This window comes from Cyprinodon variegatus, unplaced genomic scaffold (assembly GCF_000732505.1).
Source record: "Cyprinodon variegatus isolate N-32 unplaced genomic scaffold, C_variegatus-1.0 Scaffold390, whole genome shotgun sequence".
Taxonomy (NCBI): domain Eukaryota; kingdom Metazoa; phylum Chordata; class Actinopteri; order Cyprinodontiformes; family Cyprinodontidae; genus Cyprinodon; species Cyprinodon variegatus.
Window position 1 is genome coordinate 724,088 of NW_015150843.1, and position 21,224 is coordinate 745,311.

Genomic DNA, 21,224 nt, shown 5'->3' on the forward strand with positions numbered 1-21,224 from the left:
GCTTCTTTGTCTACCAAACTAGTTTACATGCAGATATGCACCTCTTTTTCAGGTTCCACACAGACATAAGTTTGAACTCCTCCTTTTAATCCACTATGTAATGGAAATTGATTCCCATTGCTGTTACTATTAGCCTACTGTCCAAATGCATGTTTTTACCACTATGTGGTGCTGATGGATAAGGTTAAAAATCACCTCCTAAAGAAGTGAAAAAACAAGGGAACCCTTTATTAAAAAAGACATTTATTCATGATAAGGCTGAATAAATAGTAAGTACTCTATAATTAAATGTGGTTAGTGTTTTTTTTTTTTTTTTTCTACAAACATGGTGAAAAATGGAAGAAAGAGGGAGCCATATACTTAGTCCCAGTGTTTTCCATCCTCATCTGCCAGGATACATCTGCTACCAAAGAGATGGGATTCTAATTCAGTGGAGAATTTGATGCTTTAGAGATCAGTCTTCACAGGATGGCTGTGCACATTAGAGCACTTTAAAGGAGGAATATTTCACCTGAAGAATCTTTGCATTTACTTAATCTCAACCTAAGCCTGCCTTAAACTTGAAATGATGTCCCATTCCTGGTTTGGACAAGTCCTGATTTGTGTGGAAGTGAGCATACTGGTGGCAGTCCTGGTGGTCGGCGGCATGGCACAGATTTATGATAGATGGGAAGAAGGGTCATCCTGCTATGGAGGATTTGATCTTTACTTTGTTCTAGACAAGTAAGTGCTTCTGCAATTGCATAATCACAGGAGAGGTTCCTCAGAGTTTGGTGCATGAATCATTACAATTTGTTTTGATGTCAGCAGCAACATTTTCGGCAGATGCTATACTAAGCTGCAGCCTCTATTTTTAGTTGGCAAGGTGGTTAATGATTTTTACATAGTTTAAGCTCGAGAAGACATAAATAAAAAGCATACTTATACATTCAATAAGTAAACAGTGTAAACAATCCTTATACAAGCTGTGTTTGTTTGGACCTTATTTTGGTGACATAACAGGTGGTTCTGTGGAAATTGCTGGGAGGGGGGTTTGGGAATGCAGGCAATTAACCAGGTACATATCTATGACTAAGATGCTGGGAACTACCGGGTTCCTATGTGTAACTATCAGAATTTACTATTTTCTTTTCATGGGTTCAATCAAGTATTTTCGTACAATTACAGTCTGAAATCAACAATGTTCTTCTCTGCATGTTTCATATGGTAACTGGTAAGTTTTGAAAAGTAACCCTTAAGTTCTAGAAACATGTCTTAAGTTACAGACTAGAGACAAGTACATTCTAGTAAAGTAACTAGTTTCCGCCATTCAGATAAACTGCATAAAATGTATATTTAAGGAAGCCCAGCAACATAACTTAAAAGTTCTTGATGATAACTTATATGAAATTTACTGGCAAGAAACCAGTACATTTCATGAGAATTACCTAAAAGGATGCTGCGACTTTCAAAAAGTAACCCCTAAAAAAGGAAAGGGTCTAGGAAACATCTTTAAAGTTTTTAAAAGTAACACCTGAACTCTGGGAAAATATTGCTGGGTTAGGTCGTAATACCAGCATTTTATTTTCAGATATTACTGGCATTTATTTGTAACAGATGTTTTTACCCCCTGTTGTTTCGAGTATATTTTATCTATTATCTTTATCAATAGCAGTAATACTAGAAAATCTTGTATGTGCATTATAAAAAAATATTGGATTTGTCAAAGACAGTTAATGAATCTCTGCAACTAATTAGCCTGTTGCTTCTATTTATTTATCTTTGTTCTTTGTCAAGTAAAATTGAAGCTTGATCATAATGATGAAATGATATATTAAACATTCTAATGGAATGAAAAGTACAACAAAGATGAATGAAGTTGATTACTTGCCTAAAAGACCTTTTAATATTTCATTGACGAACTAAACTGGAAACTTAATTCTTACAGATGCTGCCAAATTAAAATCAGATCCTGCTGCAGTTTCTGTTTTCCTTCAAAACAAAAAAACATGAGAGGATTAGGCAGGTTTTTACACACAGATTGAGATTATCCAGGTACTTATATGTTCCATGTTGTAGATTAAACATCTCTGGATTTAACAAAGAAAGCATTTTCTGTTTTAGAAAATGAAATGTAATGCAGGGGCTCTAGTCGTACTTTGCTGACTGGAGCAGCAGCAGAGCTCTGTGTGCTGGGCAGCAGAACCCTTGCACCATTAGAGCCAGATGTTCCAAAGATCCCTGGTTTTTTGGCGACGTCCCTCCACTCAGGCTCACATCCCTGGATAACTGAAAACATAAGGACAAGAGGCTGCACGGTGTTAGAGTCTGCTTGAGCTCCAAATTTCCACTTCATTGCTGACGTCAATCTAAAGTCCTACATTTATTTTACTAATTTGTTTTCTTTTCTGCACCTGCTCCACCAACAAGAACTGAAATCTTAAGATAATTCAGTTTAATTTTGCAATTTGTTATGATAGAAAAAAAAATACAGTTTAACAGATTATGGCAACATTTCTTTTCAGTTTGCAAACAAAACAGAAACTTTGTTGAGCTCATTAGAAGTCCATACAAGGATCTTGCTGTTTTATTGGAAGAATAAGAAAAGAGTAAATGTTTTTTGTTTTGGGAGAGATCGGTTAATTATGACCACCTTGCAGCTCCGGTTTAAACCAGAGGGGGAGAAAGCTTTCTATTTTTTTCTTTTTTGTAAACCCAATTTGACCATAAGTGACAAACTGGCTATCATGCAGAGGTTTGCTTTCATTTTTGCAATTAAATCTATGTAAAAATACCAAAAAGTACGACTTATAAAAATAATAATTTAGCAACCAGTTGAATCCCCAAAAATCTGTTAGTGTAACGCATGAAACTTGCACATTAGAAAATTATTCAAAGTGAGCCACATGATTGTGGCTCACTTTGAATTGTTTGCTGTAGAACCAGTTAATTAACAAACTATGAAGTATTCATATACTTAACCATTGCACATGCATGCATTCCCCTGAATAGTACTTTTATTACTCACCAACATTCTTAAAAAAAATTCACATCATCATTCCGTGCTATTCTTTTAATTAGTTATCAGTTTGAAAAATTCAAATAATAATAATTGAACTTTATTGATCTGACATTGGAGAAATTTACCTCTGCGTTGAACCCATCCCCTTGGGGAGAAGTGGGATGCCATTATGCAGCACCCGGGGGTTAAGGATCTTGCTCAGGAACCCAGAGTGGAAGCAGTGGGATTCAAACTGGGTACTTGCAATCTTCTTAGAGCAGTACTCTAACCCACTGGGTCAACACCCCCTCTGCCCCCCCAATCTGCTCTCTAGTTCCTCCATTCCACAGAGAAGCTTTTGCAAAACTCAGCAATGATCTCCTCATGGCAACACAAACTAAACTCTCAGGATTTCCCACATACTCTGTCCTACTCCATCTTCTATTTATCATTTCCACCTAGCTCAGATTTTCCATTAACACTGTACATGTATTCATTTAACCTGCTATAAACATGACACATTTTATACTTCCCCTTTTTGCAAACCCAATTCCACTCCCTGAAAATTTTAGCTTTCAATGAAAACAGATATTCTCTATTTTGATTCATATTTTTTTTAGCCAAGTTGGACAGTTTCTGTCTCTTGAATAATAACTCCCATGTTTGTCCATTCTTTCTGCCTATGGATTATGGTATCATCCTTAACTGCCTAGTATCATTTCACTCACAAAAATAGCACCCATCTGAATCTGAATTCCTATCAATGTTAATATTCTTTGATACCATTCTTACACACAATGGATACACTCTTTACTAAATTTTCCCTTCTTTTCAGTTTTCTGAAAAAACATGACCCAGCCCTCAATCAGTCCACAGCTCAGCTGCCATAATCATCTCATCAACCAATCACATTATTCCTCTCATGCTGCAACTTTGAATTTCCAAGATCATTTATAACCTTATTTCTCCATACCTCAGTAAAATGCTGCCGATTAGTCTCTTAGCCAACACTTAGCCAAAGATTAATCCATCTGTTAGGTTCTCTGTGAGGCATCTGAATAGGATTGCTCTCCATATCTTAAAAAAACAAACAAATAAACATGAAATTCTGTTCATCTTTTAGCTGGTTGCTTTAAGCCTGTCACTTCTTTTTAGATCTATTTTTTTTATGTTCCTAATTTTTAACCCTAAAGTTATTCAATGATAAACTACTTGAGATCTAACGGTTTACACCGCACTGCATGTTATGTTTTTTATTTTTTTTATTTTATTCATCTTCCTTCATTTTTGCAAATATTCAAAGTGGACACAATATTTAATGAAAACTGCCATCAGAATCAAACAGCCATCAAACTGCATCATATCCAATTAGTATATTGTAAATTTTTATGCCTCAGTCAACCTGTTATGATATTTGCAATATATACATTAAATAAATTAGCCTATCAAATACAAAACATTACATAAACAGCATAAGAAATGCTCCAGTAGCTTGTTTCATTTTTAACTGCGTTTTGCTCCATGTATGTCTCAGGTCTGGCAGTGTGCAGCACTACTGGAATGAGATCTATTATTTTGTGGATCATCTCGCCCACAAGTTCATCAGGTTTGTGTAAACGTAAAAAAAATAGTAAAAGTAAAATATTATAATGGGTCGCAAATTAAAAATATTCCTCATTCCTGTAGTCCTCAGCTCCGGATGTCTTTTATAGTATTTTCCACTGATGGACGGATCCTGATGCCGCTAACAGAGGACAGGTGAACCTTACAATGACACTCTGCATGAACTTTCTGGTTTCTGATGTATGTTTCCATTGTTTGTTGAGTTGTTTTGTATTGTTTTCTGATCAGAGATAAGATTCGAGCCGGACTAGAAGAGCTGCGTTTGGTGCAGCCGGGTGGAGACACTTTTTTGGACAGAGGCCTTCATAGAGTAAATTGGTTGCTAAGAATCAATGGGAAAAAAAAAAATCAACTCACACACTAAAACATCTAAATTAATACATTTTCCTTTCAGGCCAGTGAGCAAATATACCATGGTGCTGGATATGGTGAGCATTCTTTAAAATTTATATTTTTTCTCATTCAAGCCTCACTGAGAAACAGCTGCCCTTTGTATCGTTTCCTCTGCTTAAAGCAACACTTTTGTTCAATTTCACAGCTGATCCTTTTAATTTTTACTGCTTCAGGCTACCGGACAGCAAGTGTCATTATCGCCTTGACAGATGGAGAGTTGAGAGAGAATCAGTTCGACGTGGCGCAGAGAGAGGTCAGAGAGATCAGAAGGATTTTTTTCCCTTTCATTTTGCCAAATAAGTCTTTAATGTCTTTTTTATCCATTAGGCTGACAGGGCACGGCAACTTGGTGCCACTGTGTACTGTGTGGGGGTGAAAGATTTCAACGAAACACAGGTGACATCAACTGGTCAGTAAATCAATGTACCTACTAATTGTTGAAACAAACTGTGAGTTTAATTATTAGCTTCTTTATCTGACAGCTTTCCACCATAGCTGATAGCAAGGACCATGTCTTCCCTGTGAATGATGGATTTCAAGCTCTGCAAGGAGTCATTGACTCGGTATGAGACACACAGATAAGCCCAGATCTATACATAAATGTATAATTCATTCCTCGTTATGTGATGAATTTCTCCCATAGATCTTGAAAAGATCCTGCATTGAGATCCTGGCTGTAGAGCCCTCCAGTATCTGTGAAGGAGGTGAGAAAATACAAGTTATCGATTGCATAACTCAAATATGTTTGCAGCGGAAAGTTGTTTTTTTTTTTATTTCCTGTAAGAAAGATATCTCTAATATGTAATGTTTCTTCAGAAAGCTTCCAGGTGTCTGTTAGAGGAAATGGTTTCCTTCATGCCAGAGATGTGCAGAAAGTGCTTTGCAGCTTCCGGATCAATGACACACTCACTCTCAGTAAGTGATGCACTTATTTAGGATTATTACACAGAAATATTTAGAAATATTAATATTATTGTATATGCAACCTAATGAATTTAGAAGTAAAAACAATGACAGAAAAAAAGACAGAAATTTTCCTGCAGTAACTATATAGGGCTTTTGAAAAGTATGACTTTTTGGTATTTCATTTCTTCTAAATTAAGATCTTTTTAAGTGCTTTTAATCTGTTCTTGTTGAATATTTTCTTTATAAAATAGCATATAATGGTGTTTTTTGTGAGGACAGTTCTAGTTACAGAGCCGAATTCATACTCTTTTGACTTTTGCAGATACAAACGATGCATTGTATTTGGATTTTCTGTGAGACCATACACAATCCTGAAGTCCCTAGTTGTTTTTAAGCCTGGGCTTTGACTAGACCATTTTAGGACATTGAGGGGCTTTTATCTAAGCCAGTGATTCTAATTCCTGGTCCTCTGCATCCACTGCTCTGCAGAATTTAACTTCTGCAGCATTCCATAGCCTACTGAGGGGGGGATGCAACCATTTTAAATAGGTGTGCAGAGGTGAAGGCACATCTAAAATGTAATCTAGACTAACACCCACCCAAACCAGTCCATTATATCCCTGTTTCAATGTTTAGGGTGGAAGTCCAGCTGGAAGTTGAATCCAGCTGCAGTATAATGTTTCTTAAAGCATCTAAATTGTGTTTTGTCCAGATTACCCTACCCTACCTCTATCCACCTTTCCATAAACTCTGATTAACTACTCTATACCAAAAGATACAGAGTATCTTTTGATTTCAAAATGCTGCAGAATGCCTTTTAACTTGCTCATGCAAGTATGAGCACATCTCCCACATTTTAGCCTCACTTTACTGCCTGCCCAAACATTTTAGAATTTAATTCTAAAATTATTTTATTTGGTTTTAAATCCCTACGTAAATAGGTTTTACCAACTATACCTCTCTGAGCTTCTACATCCTTATAGACCTACTTGCTGTTCAGCTGCCCCTAGATTTAAGCGGAAGCTCAGAGGGGGGGACGCTTTTTTTCTGCTGCAGCTCCAAAGCTCTGGAACGACCTGCCTCTGTACATCAGACTTCTCTGACTGTTTTTAAATCTCTTGTCAAAATCCCACCTTTTCTCTTTGGCTTTTAACACCTAGCAAGACAGCAGACTTTATTTATATATTTTTTAAATCTTTTATTCCTTTTATCTTTTACCCAGTTTTATTGATTTGATTGTGTGAATCTTATTTTTACCCATGTTTTAGCTTCTTTGTTTTTTATCTGTACAGTTTTATGATTTGTGGCATTTAGGTTTTTCTTTACAGCACTTTGGTTAGCTGTGGTTGTTTTTAAGTGCTTAACAAATAAAATTGGATTGGATTTGATTGGAAAAGATACCCCCAAAAAAGAGTGTCCCCGCAGAATAATGCTTCCACCACCATCTCTCGACCTGGGAATAGTGTGCAGGGGGAAATTTCTGTCACGTTTTAGCAAAGAATACTTTTTTTTTTCCCATTTAAGCCAAAATTTTTATTTTCTGGTCCCTCTGACCAGAGCACCTGTCCACTTGTGAGAAACAGCAGAATTTCTTTCAACAATTTAACAAATTGATTTTATTACAAATATGTAGCCCTCTTTACCACTTTTTGCAATGATTAGTCCTATTTATTGTTGTTTTTTTAAATTTAAACAATATTGTGATATTATTTGTTAAAACAAAGATGGGTTTTTCACACATTTCTACATGCAACTATTGTCTTGTTATTGTATTAACTTCTAAGGATGAGGTATCATAATGGAAAGAAGAACTAAATCCTTTTTACCCACGAGTGAAAACAATACTAAGTCCTCATTACATAACAAGCACTAAGCTGCCCTTGACGTAACAGTGTTGGACATTTTTTCGACTGTCAGCATATGGATGGGTGGGAGCCAGAAAACTTTGGTGGGCTGCTGTGACATGAGCCTGCTCCCTCTGTAGTCACCATCAGTCCCCGTCTTTCTTTGCTGTGAACTGGATGGTAAAACACTCAGGACTTCTCAGATGTCTGCAGGGGAATGTGGAGCTCATCAGCAAACAGAGCTCTTTGCACACAGTAGACACTCACACAGCCAGGATAAATAAACCACAAACCCTCCTTCATTTGCTTCAGTTTCCATCAGAACAGGAAGTCCCGGAATTTAATAACATAAAAAAAATTTTTTTTAAAGGCTTGAAGCTTCTAATTTTTCACCTCAAGAGAAATATGAAGTAATTTTTTCCTCTACATCACAGATTCATCATGTGCTTTTTTTCTCTTCGGGTTTATAAGCTTAGATAAAAGCATTTTTATTTTCTTCTGTTTCTACAGTGAAAAGACCTTTGGTGGTTAGAGATACTTATCTTTTGTGCCCAGCTCCAGTTCTGGAAGAATTTGGAACGTAAGTTGTTACTCTGTTCACAAGAACATTTTATGAAAAGCACTTAATGAAACAATGAGTTGACAGACCAATGTCTAGTAACTTGTAAAAACGAGAAAATTATGTTCATGTTTTTGTTCCTAACTGCTCATGAGAGATTGCTGCAGAATTAATGAACACATGAAATCGAATGACTCGTCTTTACCTGCTCACTAAAGAGGGGAGATTGCTGTAAAGTCAATGTCTCATCTGAGCTTTGTTTAGATAAAATATCTTCTACCAATGAACTAGAATGTATTTTATTTCTGGTATTAAAATGAAATATGTGTAAAGCTGAATGTGTACGTATTATTAGACTGACTAAACTACATTTTAATGTATATAAATTGGTTAAAAAGTGCCTTTGAAAAAAATGTATGTGAATTGGCACTTTGTATAAATAAACTGAATTGATTTCAATTATGGATTTTATTTTTAGGATTAAAGATTTAACTTTGAAATTGAAGACAAGAAATTCTATCCATAAAAGTTGATATGTTTCCATGACACCTCAGGTTTTCTATATTTGTGGAAACCTTACAGTCAGATTAAAGGACAGACTTGGAGATGTTCTGGCGTTATCGTTTGTTAACTTGCTAAATAAGAAGGATGTCCTGAAAATGGCCCTTTGAGGAAGCTGAGTTTTTTTAAGGATATTATTGAGTCAAACCTCCAGTTGAACAGTTTATTCAAAGGAAACTAGCTGCAGAAAAAGAACACAATGCAATTTAATGCTTTTGATCTGCATTAGTATTGTGATTGTTACCCCCTGGACTCCCTCACAAAAACTGTCCTGGACTCTGCTGTCGCTCCTGAAAATTCTTTACAGTGAAATATTGTGCATTAGTTAAATTAGGCAGTTTTTTTCTTTGTAATAGGTAGACTAGGTTAGGAAAGTTACAATGATGTTCACCATCTAAGGCCATATTATTAGTTTTTTACAATATTGCCTGTTGACAGTTTTTGGAATCTGGAAGTTAGCACTTGGATGTTTTCTTTGTTTTTTTATAAATCATTGATCATTTGTGCTCTTACATTATAGTGCTGTACTGGTTAAATGTTTGCATTTAAAACTAACAGAAAAAAATGGTTCTACTGCATCATAAAATGGGTCATTTGCATCAAAAGTTGAAATATTTTTTCAAAAGAGAGTCGGCATCTCTCTGTATAACTATCAAAAGCACAATACAGGTCAGACACAGAGATTTGCAGCAGCCAATACATTCGAATTTACTGTGAAAAATACATATTAGCTAAACAAACAAAATAATCTAAAATTATATATGAATGTGAACAATATATAAAATCATTTTGCAAGCTAAACACACACAGGTCAGGATTAGAGCAAGATTTTAAAATTAAAGTGCAGTTGATATTGTCAGGGGCAATAGATTGAAAAACTGAGAGTTTAAATTAGTTAATTTTTTATTTATAATGTAGGTATTACATCAGGATAACACACTGTTAACCGGATTGGTATCAGGAACAAAAACAGTAGATGCAGATCATTGGATATTCCAAGAAATCTGTTGATTTGTTTTGGATTTAAGAATAGAGATGCTCAGAACGATTTCATTTATTGTCATTTTTCAGATCAGCCACTCTCCATGTTAGCATGAACAATGGCCTCAGCTTTATATCCAGCTCTGTCACCATTACTGCCATCACTTGTGTGAGTATGAGAGGAAAAACACACGTTCAGCTCATTGTGTTTTGACAGAAAGAGGATTTGGCCCTATTGTCTCTGATGTTTCTTATTCCTTTATTCTTGTTTAGAATTGTCTGTTCCATAACCTTCATCAATGATTGGAAAGCTGTATCAATTTCAATAAAACTGTTAATTATTAAAAAGCATTGCATTGTAAAAATAATCTAATCTTTCTTGCAGTCTGATGGGACCTTTGTGGGGATTGCATTGCTCATCCTTCTGCTCTTGTTAACCATGGCTCTGCTGTGGTGGTTCTGGCCTCTCTGCTGCACTGTGGTATGAAAAGATATTGACATTAACCAATATGCTACCTCTGAATGTGCTTTTGCTCTTGAGAACAACATAAATTATGTTCTACCTGTTAAAACTAGGAGACAACAGTAACATACTCACATTATTTTTAAATATAATTGCAGGTCATTCATGAGGCACCTCCACCAGTAATAGAAGACGTCTCTGTAGGTTATTTTTGTAAATTTTATTTACACATTTAAATTCCATGTTTGTTAATTTCAAGCAAAACGTTTGCTTCAACTAATGTTTAGGATGATGAAGATGGTTTCCCAAAGAAGAGGTGGCCCACTGTGGATGCATCGTACTACGGTGGCCGTGGAGTCGGAGGAATCAAGAGGATGGAGGTAATTCAAACTGCAAAAAAAACAACAAACAAACTTAAAATTAACACAGAGAAACCAATTCTCAGTTCTTTGCTGATTTGCTCTTTCGGTGTATAGCACCTCCAAGGGTCACTATAGTATGATAAAGTTCTGTGGACCAAGATCAGAAACCTAGACTCGATTAAGAGGAGTAGGATAAAACTTAAGATAAATAAGAGACACAGACCAGAGAGTAAAGTTTAAATGCCGGCTTGTTATTGAACATATGGACAAAAGACAATGACTTACATTTAACATTTATTGTGGAATAAATCCCTTTTTGTATTAAACCTTCTTAGTTTAATTTTAGGATATTTAATTCCTTTGGGTCCTATCAATATAGGTTGCAACCTTTAGCTATTTTAATCTTCAGTTCAAGGTAGTTCAAGGTATTTCTCTATTTAACTCTTTTATTAATGAGTTTAGTTCTATTTATCTCAACTCTTTTAGTTTAGTATAGGTATCATTGAATTTAGACAAAATGTTGTTTTAGCATTTGGAACCAAACAATGAATAAAGAAAATAAAATACAGTCAAACTGTTACAAAACTCAAAATATTCAGCAAAAGACTGAACAAGTCTGTATTCCACAGAATAAAGTCTCTTCCTTCCGATTCTGCTTGTTTTTCTTTCTCTGAATTATCAGTCCAATGTTATCCACCTGGATCCACTAGTTTGGTGGAAGGTGAAAAGATCCTACCAGTTCAGATGTAAACCATGAAACATCCAGCAGGGGGTGCAATCCTGGCTCATGCACAGTTCACACTGTGTCCATAGGGTGGCTCGCCATCTTGAATCTTCCAATTTCCAAATCCAGTGTCTAATCAACAATCCTTCATCCCAACCTAAGTTGGCCAAGTCCCGTTTAATCCAGTACACAAACCATCAATACAGAGTCCGGTTGCTTTGCAAAACACCAGTAGCTCAAAACCGGAAAACAAAAAAAATATCTTCTCTGGAGTGAAAATAAAAATACCTTCGTTGGAGTTAAAAACAAAAATATCTTCTTTGGAGTACCAAAATGTACTTTTCAGGTTTAGACTCAATTTCTCCACTTGCTTCTCTGCAAATTTTAATGCAGCACTTTGCGTGTGTCTCACCAACATGGGGAATTCCCGCAACGATCTGATTGGATGCAAGTTGCTGCAGAGGCTTTAGAACAAAATGCCCTTCCTAATAGAAATCTACATGGGTTTCAACCATTTAATAATGTAAATAATTATTTTGGATGTTTGTTTGTTTTGTTTTTTAATCAAATAATATACAGTAAAATGAAATAAAACTTTTTAGATATTTTTAGATATATTTTACCATATGAACTAATTTATTGACTTTTTATCTTAAGCATTTATTGTTGTTTTTATTAACACTTTGGTGGCTCTGTTAACCTCTGGGTTACAGGTGCATAAGCAGTCATAAGTCTATGCTTCAGTGAGTTTGTTTGATTAAGACTTTTGTATGGCGAATCTGATTTAGTGCAATTTTAGTATCCAGTTATGTCTTGTGTCTTTGAGTGATTCAGGCAGACCATACACAGAGCTGTGCACAAGGTCAACGGTGCTCACTCATGCTTGCACAAATTCAAACATGCAGATTTGCATATGTGCAATTATTTAAGAGGGCCCTGAGTGTTTCTGACTTAAATTTCTGTAAAAAAAAATCATCCTCTATTTCTTTAATTTAAAAAAATCACCTACTAAGATTAAGATTGTCTGATAATAACGTTTGGAAAACTTGAAATGTGAAATCCTCTTTTTTTAAATCTGAAAAGCTTCCTTGCTAAGAGAGGTTTTTACACATGAGGATTTTTTTTTGTTTGTTTTGATGAGGTGATACACATAAAAAAGAAAACATACAGTTAACAGAAAAAATACAGGAATAAAAACTGTTTGAAACAAATGTGTCGCTAACACAAACCAACTTATACCAACTATAATAATGTACATAAATAACCAGGCTCATAACGGTAAACTATAGGGCTGCAACTAACGATTAGTTTGCAAATCGAGGAATCTGTTTTTTCGATTAACCAATTGATAATCGGATAGCAAAAAGTTCCTTAAAGAAGACTTTTTACAAAATCAAATGAAATTACATGGCATATATATATTTATTTATAAGCACTGTATATTCATTTAACCTATTTTCCTGTTTTCTTGTTTTTCAATTAGTAAACTGGATATCCCCCTATCTGTTTATTATCTGCCAGCACGCGTTTTTCTTCTAGGAAAGCACCAGATACAAATCTAACAACTAGAGCCAGGCAGCTGAACAGAATTACTACTCACAAGACTGAATTATCCTGAAAGTGGGGAAAGGAGGACATATAAAGTGGAAACAACCCAAAAAGACTCAAAGAAAATAAAAAGTTAAAAAAAAACACCCTGTGAAAAGACTTAAACCTTGTTTTTGTGGTGGTTAACGCTGTGCATATGCTTACAATAGAGAAATAAAATCCAAACTGGTTTCAGGTTCACAGATGAAACACGTGGCAATCTTTACTGCGGCCCTCAGCATGCAAAAAGCAAATGATGAAAGGTGGAATGAGATCAAACAGGAGAACAATAAAGCGGGTCAGGAGCTGCTGCCTTAATAGAGTTGAGCACGCAAGTCCACGCTGCATGAATCAGAGTCACTTTGTTGCTGTGACCAGCTCAGGCAGCCAGACAGAGGGAAGCTGGGGCCATCTGGATAATCAACATGACTGAAATGCTTGGTTGATAAAGGAACTCAGCTGAGATACTGTGATTTATTTGTTGTTGTTGCACAGGAGAAGATACATTTCTATTCTGAATGTTGGAGAATGAGCTGTGGAAAAAAACACTGACTAAAGAAACTCAGCCTGCCTTTAATGGGTCTGATAAATCATGTTGAAACAGGATTATGTCGGCCTCCTTCGGGACCATGTACTTAAAGAAAAAGACGCTCTTCACTCAGGAAAGCAAAGCTCTGCAGACTGGCAGTGCAGTCTGAGGAGTCACTCAACTCCAAACACTGAAATGGAAAGTATGCATGGCTTCATTTATGTGTTCTTTCTGCCAAGTCAAGGCATTCGTGGCTTTTGTGTGTTAGACGAAAGGGAGTGAATTTGCCCTAATGAACTTCCAAGACTTTGTTGACTGTGCTGGTTTAGCGTGTTAAATTCTGACTCACTGCTTATATCTCAGCCTTGTTTTTACTGGTTTGCTTTGCATTATGGTAAAGACAAGACTACACAGACTCGCAGGATTTCCGGCAACATAACATATTTCTGTTAAGTTACTTTTTATCAACTTTACTAATTCACTGCAGCCCCAAACTAACATTTTTCAGAAGATGGGAAAGTCTTAAATTTGAAAAGTTTTTACAGAAATTCAGGAAAAAACAGGCTGCCTGCCTTTCCCCTGACTTAGGAATTTTAGCAGCCTAGGTTTAATTAAACCTTGCAGGACTCAAATGTTTATATAAAACATGATAAAAGAAAACAGTTGTTTTATGCAAGTGCATCAGTTGAATTAGAGCAGCAGTCTTCTAACTCTGGCCTCAGGACCCACTGTCCTGCATGTTTCAGGTATGATTTAAATGGGTGATTAGCAGGCCCTTGCAGCTTGTACTGGCTGCTGAGGAGGAAGTGCAATCATTTGATGCAGGTGTGCTGGAGCAGATACACATCTAAAGCATGCAGGACAGTGGGTCCTGAGGACCGAGTTTGAAAACCAATGAATTAGAGGACATCCCTAACCCCCTCCCCTTGTAATGATCTCATTAAACATCTAAAGTTAATTACTTGTTGTCCTCTCAGACCCTATAATTGATTTCCTGGTTCATCCTCTGAGCCTCCTCCCAGTGGGACCTGCTTAGAAACACCTCTAGAGGGAGGCTTCCAGAAGGCATCTGAAAAGATGTCTGAGCCACCTGAGCTGACTCAAAATGGAGGAGAATTGAATCCACTCCAGACCTCTTCTGGATGACTGAGCTCCTCACCCTGTTTCTAAGGGAGTGCCCAGCCACCCTATGCTGTCAGGGTTTTCAGGAGGACCAATAACGTGGAGGCAGAGACGGTTTCTTGTAGATGTATTAATGATGGCATTATCATAGATAATCCAGTAAAGAGAAACTGCAGGGGAGCAGTATGTATATAGTGGGGATGAGAATACTGAACAGGTGTGGCGATAATTGCTTGACTGGGAGCAGGTGTGGCCAGAAAAGGCTGGAAGGGAACTGAAGGAAAAAAAGAGTCGCACTAGGGGGCAACGGTAAGCAATGAGGCAATACAAAAAGACTTTAATTTAACCTAGGAAGGACTGAAATGACACAAAAAGGAAATGGAACTAAGGCTGTGTCCGAACGTCCGCCCTTATAACTATATAGGCCACTATATGGTCATAACGCCATTTTAAATCCAAATTTCTAGTAGATGAAAAAGTAGTGGACTCGAAATCTCCCACAAGGCACCTTGAAAAGTAGTGATCATCTATGGTCACTAAACGAGCAGATATATCCTTGAATGTTTTGCGAAAGCTCTCCTTGCAAAGCATCATGGTATTTGTTGTGACAGCCGTTCACTGTGGCTATGCAAATAACAAAGATGGCACATGCACTGAGCGGGGAGGTGGAGTTACGGGAGTAATGGGAAGCAAAAGTAGTGATCATCCGTCAGAACAATCATTAAACTGAGTTCACTATAAAGTCACTATATAGTTCCAGCTCTATGCAGTGACTGGGTGATTTAGGGGTTAGGGTGGACCTTTGGCGCCACAAGACTCTGTTTGGATACAGCGGCTGCTTCCTCCAAAGGCCAATTACATCATAGTGCGGCACCATAGCCTGTTCAAATTGGAAGACTCTGGTTGGAAGGAGTCCAAACAAGCCAAGAGCTGCTTAAGGGGAGAGTACCACTTATAGGTGGAGATGCTCAGAGGAAAAAGGGAAATGTCGCCAAACGGTGAATATTGTAAGTGCAGTTTAATATAATCAGGGTATATGAATAGTTCAATCTAAAATTAATGAAAATAGTAATGGTAAATTGTTACTGAGTCAGATGTGTGGCATGTAATGTTTGGTTTATTTAAAGGTTTTATCTGTCCCTGTGCAAATGGGTTTGGCGTACATTTAAGCACAGAATCTAATATTTCTGTAGTGTGAGGACTACAGCTCTGATATCTGTGATGATGGTACTGCTGCTGAAACTCCTCGAAAATGTCATTAGCACACAAAACAGTAGTGACAAGTTTGGCATCCATTCTTTGGTTGCTTTGTGAATCAACTGGCAGAGTTGCTAAGCGACATAGCTTACCCTGAGTGAGGGGCAGTGGACGCCGGAGAAGGCTGGACCTGTTAGAATCTACTGCTGAACTTCTTTTGCCGCTGAAATATAAGGATAGGGAAGGGACTGGAGAAATTGTGATAACTAATATGCAATGGGAAAACATAATCTAAAGATAACAGAAAGCCATAAACATGAAAAACTACAGCAAAAATTAAAATAACACCAGGAATGCTAAAAGAGATAATTAAGATATACACCTGTGAAGAGTTAAACTAAGAAGTAATTCAAACATGATTTAAATCTTAACAGTAAACACAGAATAACAAAAATCAAAAAAATTACTGAAAATATTTAAATTGCTACTGTAATTTTGTTCACAGCTCAGTGTTAATGTACTCACAACTGAAAAATCAATTAACATTCCACATGAGAGGGTCGCTGTTGCCACCCTCTGTTTTAGAGTTAAACTGCCTGTTCTAAAGGTCCTGAAGCATGCTCCAATGGTTAAAATAAATCAGCTGGCTGGGGCGGCTATAGGGCTGGCCACTGTTTGACCAGAGGTTAGCATGGCCCCCCTGGCCCCCATTCTAGCTGCGCCCCTGGCTGTGGACCTTAATCTCCTCCTGAGGCTCTGGGAGCTCGTTACACTTTCCTTAATCTTTATCAAGTTTGTCTATGATGTTGCATTTAAATGTAGCTAATTTCTGCTGCTTCTCATCATTTCAAACTCAGTGTAATTGCAGCCCAGGGCTGAAAATGTCTTCCTCTGTTTAGGTTCGTTGGGGAGATAAAGGCTCAACGGAAGAAGGAGCCAAACTGGAAAAAGCCAAAAATGCTCGCGTTGTGATGCCTGCTCAGGAATATGATCCGCCTCCACCACGGATTTACTACCACAGAAACAAAACCATCTCCACCCACAAGTGGTACTCTCCCATTAAGGTGCTCTTTCACTTTTTCTAACACAACATAATGAGTCATTCAACTAATTTATCTTTGTTTGCTTTCTTCCTTTGCCAAATGAATTTACTCTAAATAAAAAAATCCATTTTGATTGTGAATTAATCTTCCTAGCTTTTAAGCAGAGCATTGTTTTCCTTTTAGCCATCTGAAAAGATACTTTTGCTCAACAAAGTTTCATAAGCAATTGATTCAAAACTTAAAACTGAATATGTGACGCCTATTTGAGGAGGTCTGTAAGATTTTATATAAAGGCCAATTGTTACTGAGGAGCAGAAGTGAGAAAATGTTTTGGTTCAGTGTTTTGGATGATGTGTTACCAGGAAGTAGCTTATAAAATTCTGCTTCCTCAAATATTAGTCAGCTGGATGGATGGTTGTAATAAAAAACAGACATAGAGCTTACCCCTGGGAAAGGACTCAGAGCAGTGGGTGTTATTTTTAACTAATTGCATTCTTTGCTTATCTGTCTCTGTTTATCACATAAAGCCTTCCACACATCTGGAAACTAAAAAGCTAAAATAAACAACGGGATGCTTTTCTCTTTCTTTTCAGAGAGATGAACGTGTCGGTCTTTCAAAGCAGTAATGACATGCTGAAATAATTTCTGGCTTTTATCAGATTGGGTATAAATATACTACAGGGAAATATTTTAAAGCCACACCTAAAGTCTATATATTTTTGCTTCAAGACAGACAGGAATCCCTTTAATGTGGTTTTGATCAATTAAATTTAGGTTTAAGGGCCTTTAGGGAGGTCTTTCAATGATTTTGGTTTGGTTATTTTATGGCTGCTTTTATTTTCTTATTTGGCTTATTATTTTGTCCAACTATTTCTTCATTTTTAGAGGAACATTGCACAAATAGGAATATGGTTGCACTCTGTAAATGTGCACTATTTGTAATAGCTTGGCTATTTTTCATTGAATTTTTAAGAATTATATAGGAAGGATGACTATAGTCATAGTTCATAGTCAGACAGAAACAGTTAAATTCCCTGATAAGCTCTTCACCCCTTAGAGATACACAAATCTTCCAGTCGATGAAAAAAAACCATCAGTATTTGCTTAATGTTTTGGCAAAAATATCACCATTCTTCAATATTGCTTGCACATGTAAAAAAGACTTTCAGCTCTCCCTAAAACTTAACTCAAGGTTTAGACTAATTGATAAGAGAATGTTAAACAAATCAATCTGGTTAATAATGTGTGAATATTATTTGATTAAAGTCATTCGGATTTCAATTAAAGAGCACTTTTCATAACGTTAAATGCTTTTCAAGGTTAAAACCAAAGTAAAAAACATGCAACTGAGAATCAAAAATCACAAGAGAAAGTGTTAGGTAAATAAAAAATACAAATATTAAAAGTGTTCATCACTTTCACACAATCATATCTGTAATAAGGGGATGATACAGGCATATGCAAGCAGTGGCGAAACACTGAAGCTCAAAAATACAGGATTATCTTCTAAAACCACTTAAACCAAGAACAAATAAATAGGAATGAAATGTATTTTATAATTACATTAAAATATTATTTTAATGTAATTATAGAATGATTGTAGAAAATGTTAATTATAATACATAAATTGAACATATAACCTGATAAACAGATCAAATACATGAATAAACAAAAGAATGAAGGAAAAGAAGAAAAAAATGAATTAGGCTGTTTACAGGTGCGTACTACTTAAAGTATGACCGTTTTCTTTTAGGAGTCACTGTAGTTGTGTTAAACTTTTTAATGTTTATTTTGCCCAATTATTATTATTAGTATTTTCAGGGACTTCAGTAAATTAGTGGGAACAAAGCACGTCTTTCAAATAAATTTTAAGTTATGTATAAAACAACACAGCTTCATGTTTTGAGATTAATAGATATTTTATTGCTTTATAAATCATACTGTAGAAGATAAATATTCTTCCTTGCACCATTATAGAGGAAAAACTGTGTTACATAAAGCAGCAAAATATTTCCCTGATGATGACTTTCAGACAAAGCAGAATGATAATAAATATATTTTCCTGGATTATAGGAATATTTGTTTCTTTGAAGACGGAGATGAAACAAGAGAATTTATGAAGCTGTGAATGTGGCATCTTTTTTTAGGGGAAACTGGATGCTCTGGTTGTGTTGATGAGAAGAGGCTACGACAGAGTTTCTGTGATGCGACCTTATCCTGGAGACAAGGTGACCAACATTTTTCTTTTATTATTATTTCTTAAAAAGTGGTTTATAGTGTAACAAAAAAAAATTGGAGTCAATTTATATTCTATAGCAAAAAAGGAAAACACATAAATAGGTTAAGAGCTTGTGGTGAGAATTGGGTGACCTCATGGCATCAACATCCTTGAATCAAACGGAGAACTTCATAGGAGTTCTCAAGTGCCAGAGTGAGAAGACAAATGGAGTTATAGAGTGCATTATTGTCTGGAGGAACACGCCTGCAAAAGTCATTAGGCGACCAAATAGTCTGGCTTCTAAAGTTCACAGAGTTTGCAGGAGTTGGTTTTCCTTCATGTCACTCACTAAGATGAAGCATCTCCCTTGCAAATCTACCAGCAGCCTTGCAGCAGTCAATTAAGCAATTTGCGCCACGTTTGTTACTCCTATAAATCTGACTGCGTTTCCACCATTAGTTGAGTTACACGTTTCCAATTTACTTTATGTGCCTATGTTACAGGGTCGGTGCATCAACTTTACCCGGAGTCCATCTTACCCTCCTCCCCGCTACCCAATCTACAACCATCCCTCCACGCCTATCTACACATTACCCAACAGGTACCAGCGGCGTGCATCCGACGGCTGCCAGGACCTCTACCTGCCACCCTCGCCTACTTCCACACTGCCACCTCTGCCGTCGACTCCACCCCCGACCTCCAGCAGCTCCTCCATGTACACGCCTCCTCCGAACAGAGACCTGCCCCAGACCAACGCCAGACCGATCACTCCACCTCCATCCCCAACAGGCTCCCTGCCACCTCCACCCCAGGGGCAGCCTCCTTGTAGAGCTCCTCCACCCTCACGCCCCCCTCCTCGGCCCAATCATGAGATCAACTGAAGATGTTAGCTCCAAAAACTTTACCTGTGGGACCTTTTCGCTATAACTGAAATTCTGATCGACCACAATAAGAATAGAAGTGACTTTTCACAAGAGCTGCAAACAGTTTAACCTGAAATACAATATTTTGTTCACAAGTCTCATCTTGAACACCAGTGTAAATAATGCAAGTTTTTCATATTTTACTGTCTTTGCATACAACAATGTACTCCATGAAACAGATGGTCATTCACCATTCCTGAGTTTTACTTAATGTAAATTAAACATGTTAAAGCAGCTAGAGCTTTTGGTGCTGCATAAAGGAAAATAAGACAATATTTGGAACTTAATTTTCTTGAGTTGAGGTTTGTGCCTCACAACAGTGATCTTAATTTCTATGCCAATAAGAGAAAAAGAAGCACTGAAAAAATGAAATGGGAACATGGCAACCATAAGTTATAGATAAGTTACAGAAGAGCTAAAACTAAGTGCATACCAAAGTTCCTCTAAAGAAGAAAATAATGATGGTTAAGTCTCTGACTTCAATAGAGTTCATTAGATTAATATTCATGTGGTGACGTCTCCAGGGAAAAGGTAACCTGGTATAAGACAGATTGATTCATATAGTTCAATTTCAACTTTACACAATATCCATCTGGAAAGTGTTCCACAAAGGGAGGAACACTCAGTCCAATTCTTCGAGCTGATTGGGTAAATCACCATCTGGCACCTGCCTCCCCTGTCGAGCTTTTAGCCAATCACAGCAGCAGTAATAGCTGTGACTTATCACATTCTTGATTTGTTTCAGAGTTAACTGATAAATCAAAGTTTTACCAAATCACACAAATATCTTCCTCATCCACAAAAGCAAAAGTCAAGTCCTTTTGCTTATTTTTTTCAATAGCAAATAGAGAGTATTCCGGCTAAAACAGAGACAGCCATGTTTGTTTTGCTTCAGCCTTCTTTTTCTGGTTGAACTCATGCACGCCACTGCATTTCATTGGTTCGAAACATTTCTTTATCTTCTAATACATCTACTTGCTTTTAGAAAGTTGTATTTTCAGGGGTTTTTGAATTTACAGATCTTGCAACAATTCATCTACTTGCAAGGAAAGCGGGAAGGATGGAGTCAGTAGAAATGTATTATGACAGCAATGACCTGGAGATCCATCAAACTGGCACCTTATGGTGGATAAAAAAAAAACTGTCTATAAGAACCTTGGTTAGTCTTTAATATTCACCCCATGGACAGGACACCCTCAGAAAATAGCA

At 36.7% G+C, this 21,224-nt stretch overlaps 1 protein-coding gene across 1 annotated transcript; it reads left to right on the top strand.

Annotated features, from left to right (window-relative positions):
* Positions 1 to 444: 444 nt before the first annotated feature.
* On the top strand, positions 445 to 20,971 carry LOC107092671 (anthrax toxin receptor 1-like). Its single transcript, XM_015387271.1, has 18 exons — positions 445 to 723; positions 4,515 to 4,586; positions 4,667 to 4,738; positions 4,832 to 4,913; positions 4,998 to 5,031; positions 5,170 to 5,249; positions 5,324 to 5,392; positions 5,479 to 5,559; positions 5,640 to 5,700; positions 5,813 to 5,911; positions 8,257 to 8,326; positions 9,938 to 10,016; positions 10,233 to 10,328; positions 10,469 to 10,510; positions 10,598 to 10,690; positions 16,731 to 16,895; positions 19,022 to 19,102; positions 19,596 to 20,971. The coding sequence occupies exons 1-18, from the start codon at positions 566 to 568 to the stop codon at positions 19,971 to 19,973; spliced, it is 1,812 nt and encodes a 603-aa protein (XP_015242757.1). The 5' UTR covers positions 445 to 565; the 3' UTR covers positions 19,974 to 20,971.
* Positions 20,972 to 21,224: the final 253 nt, after the last annotated feature.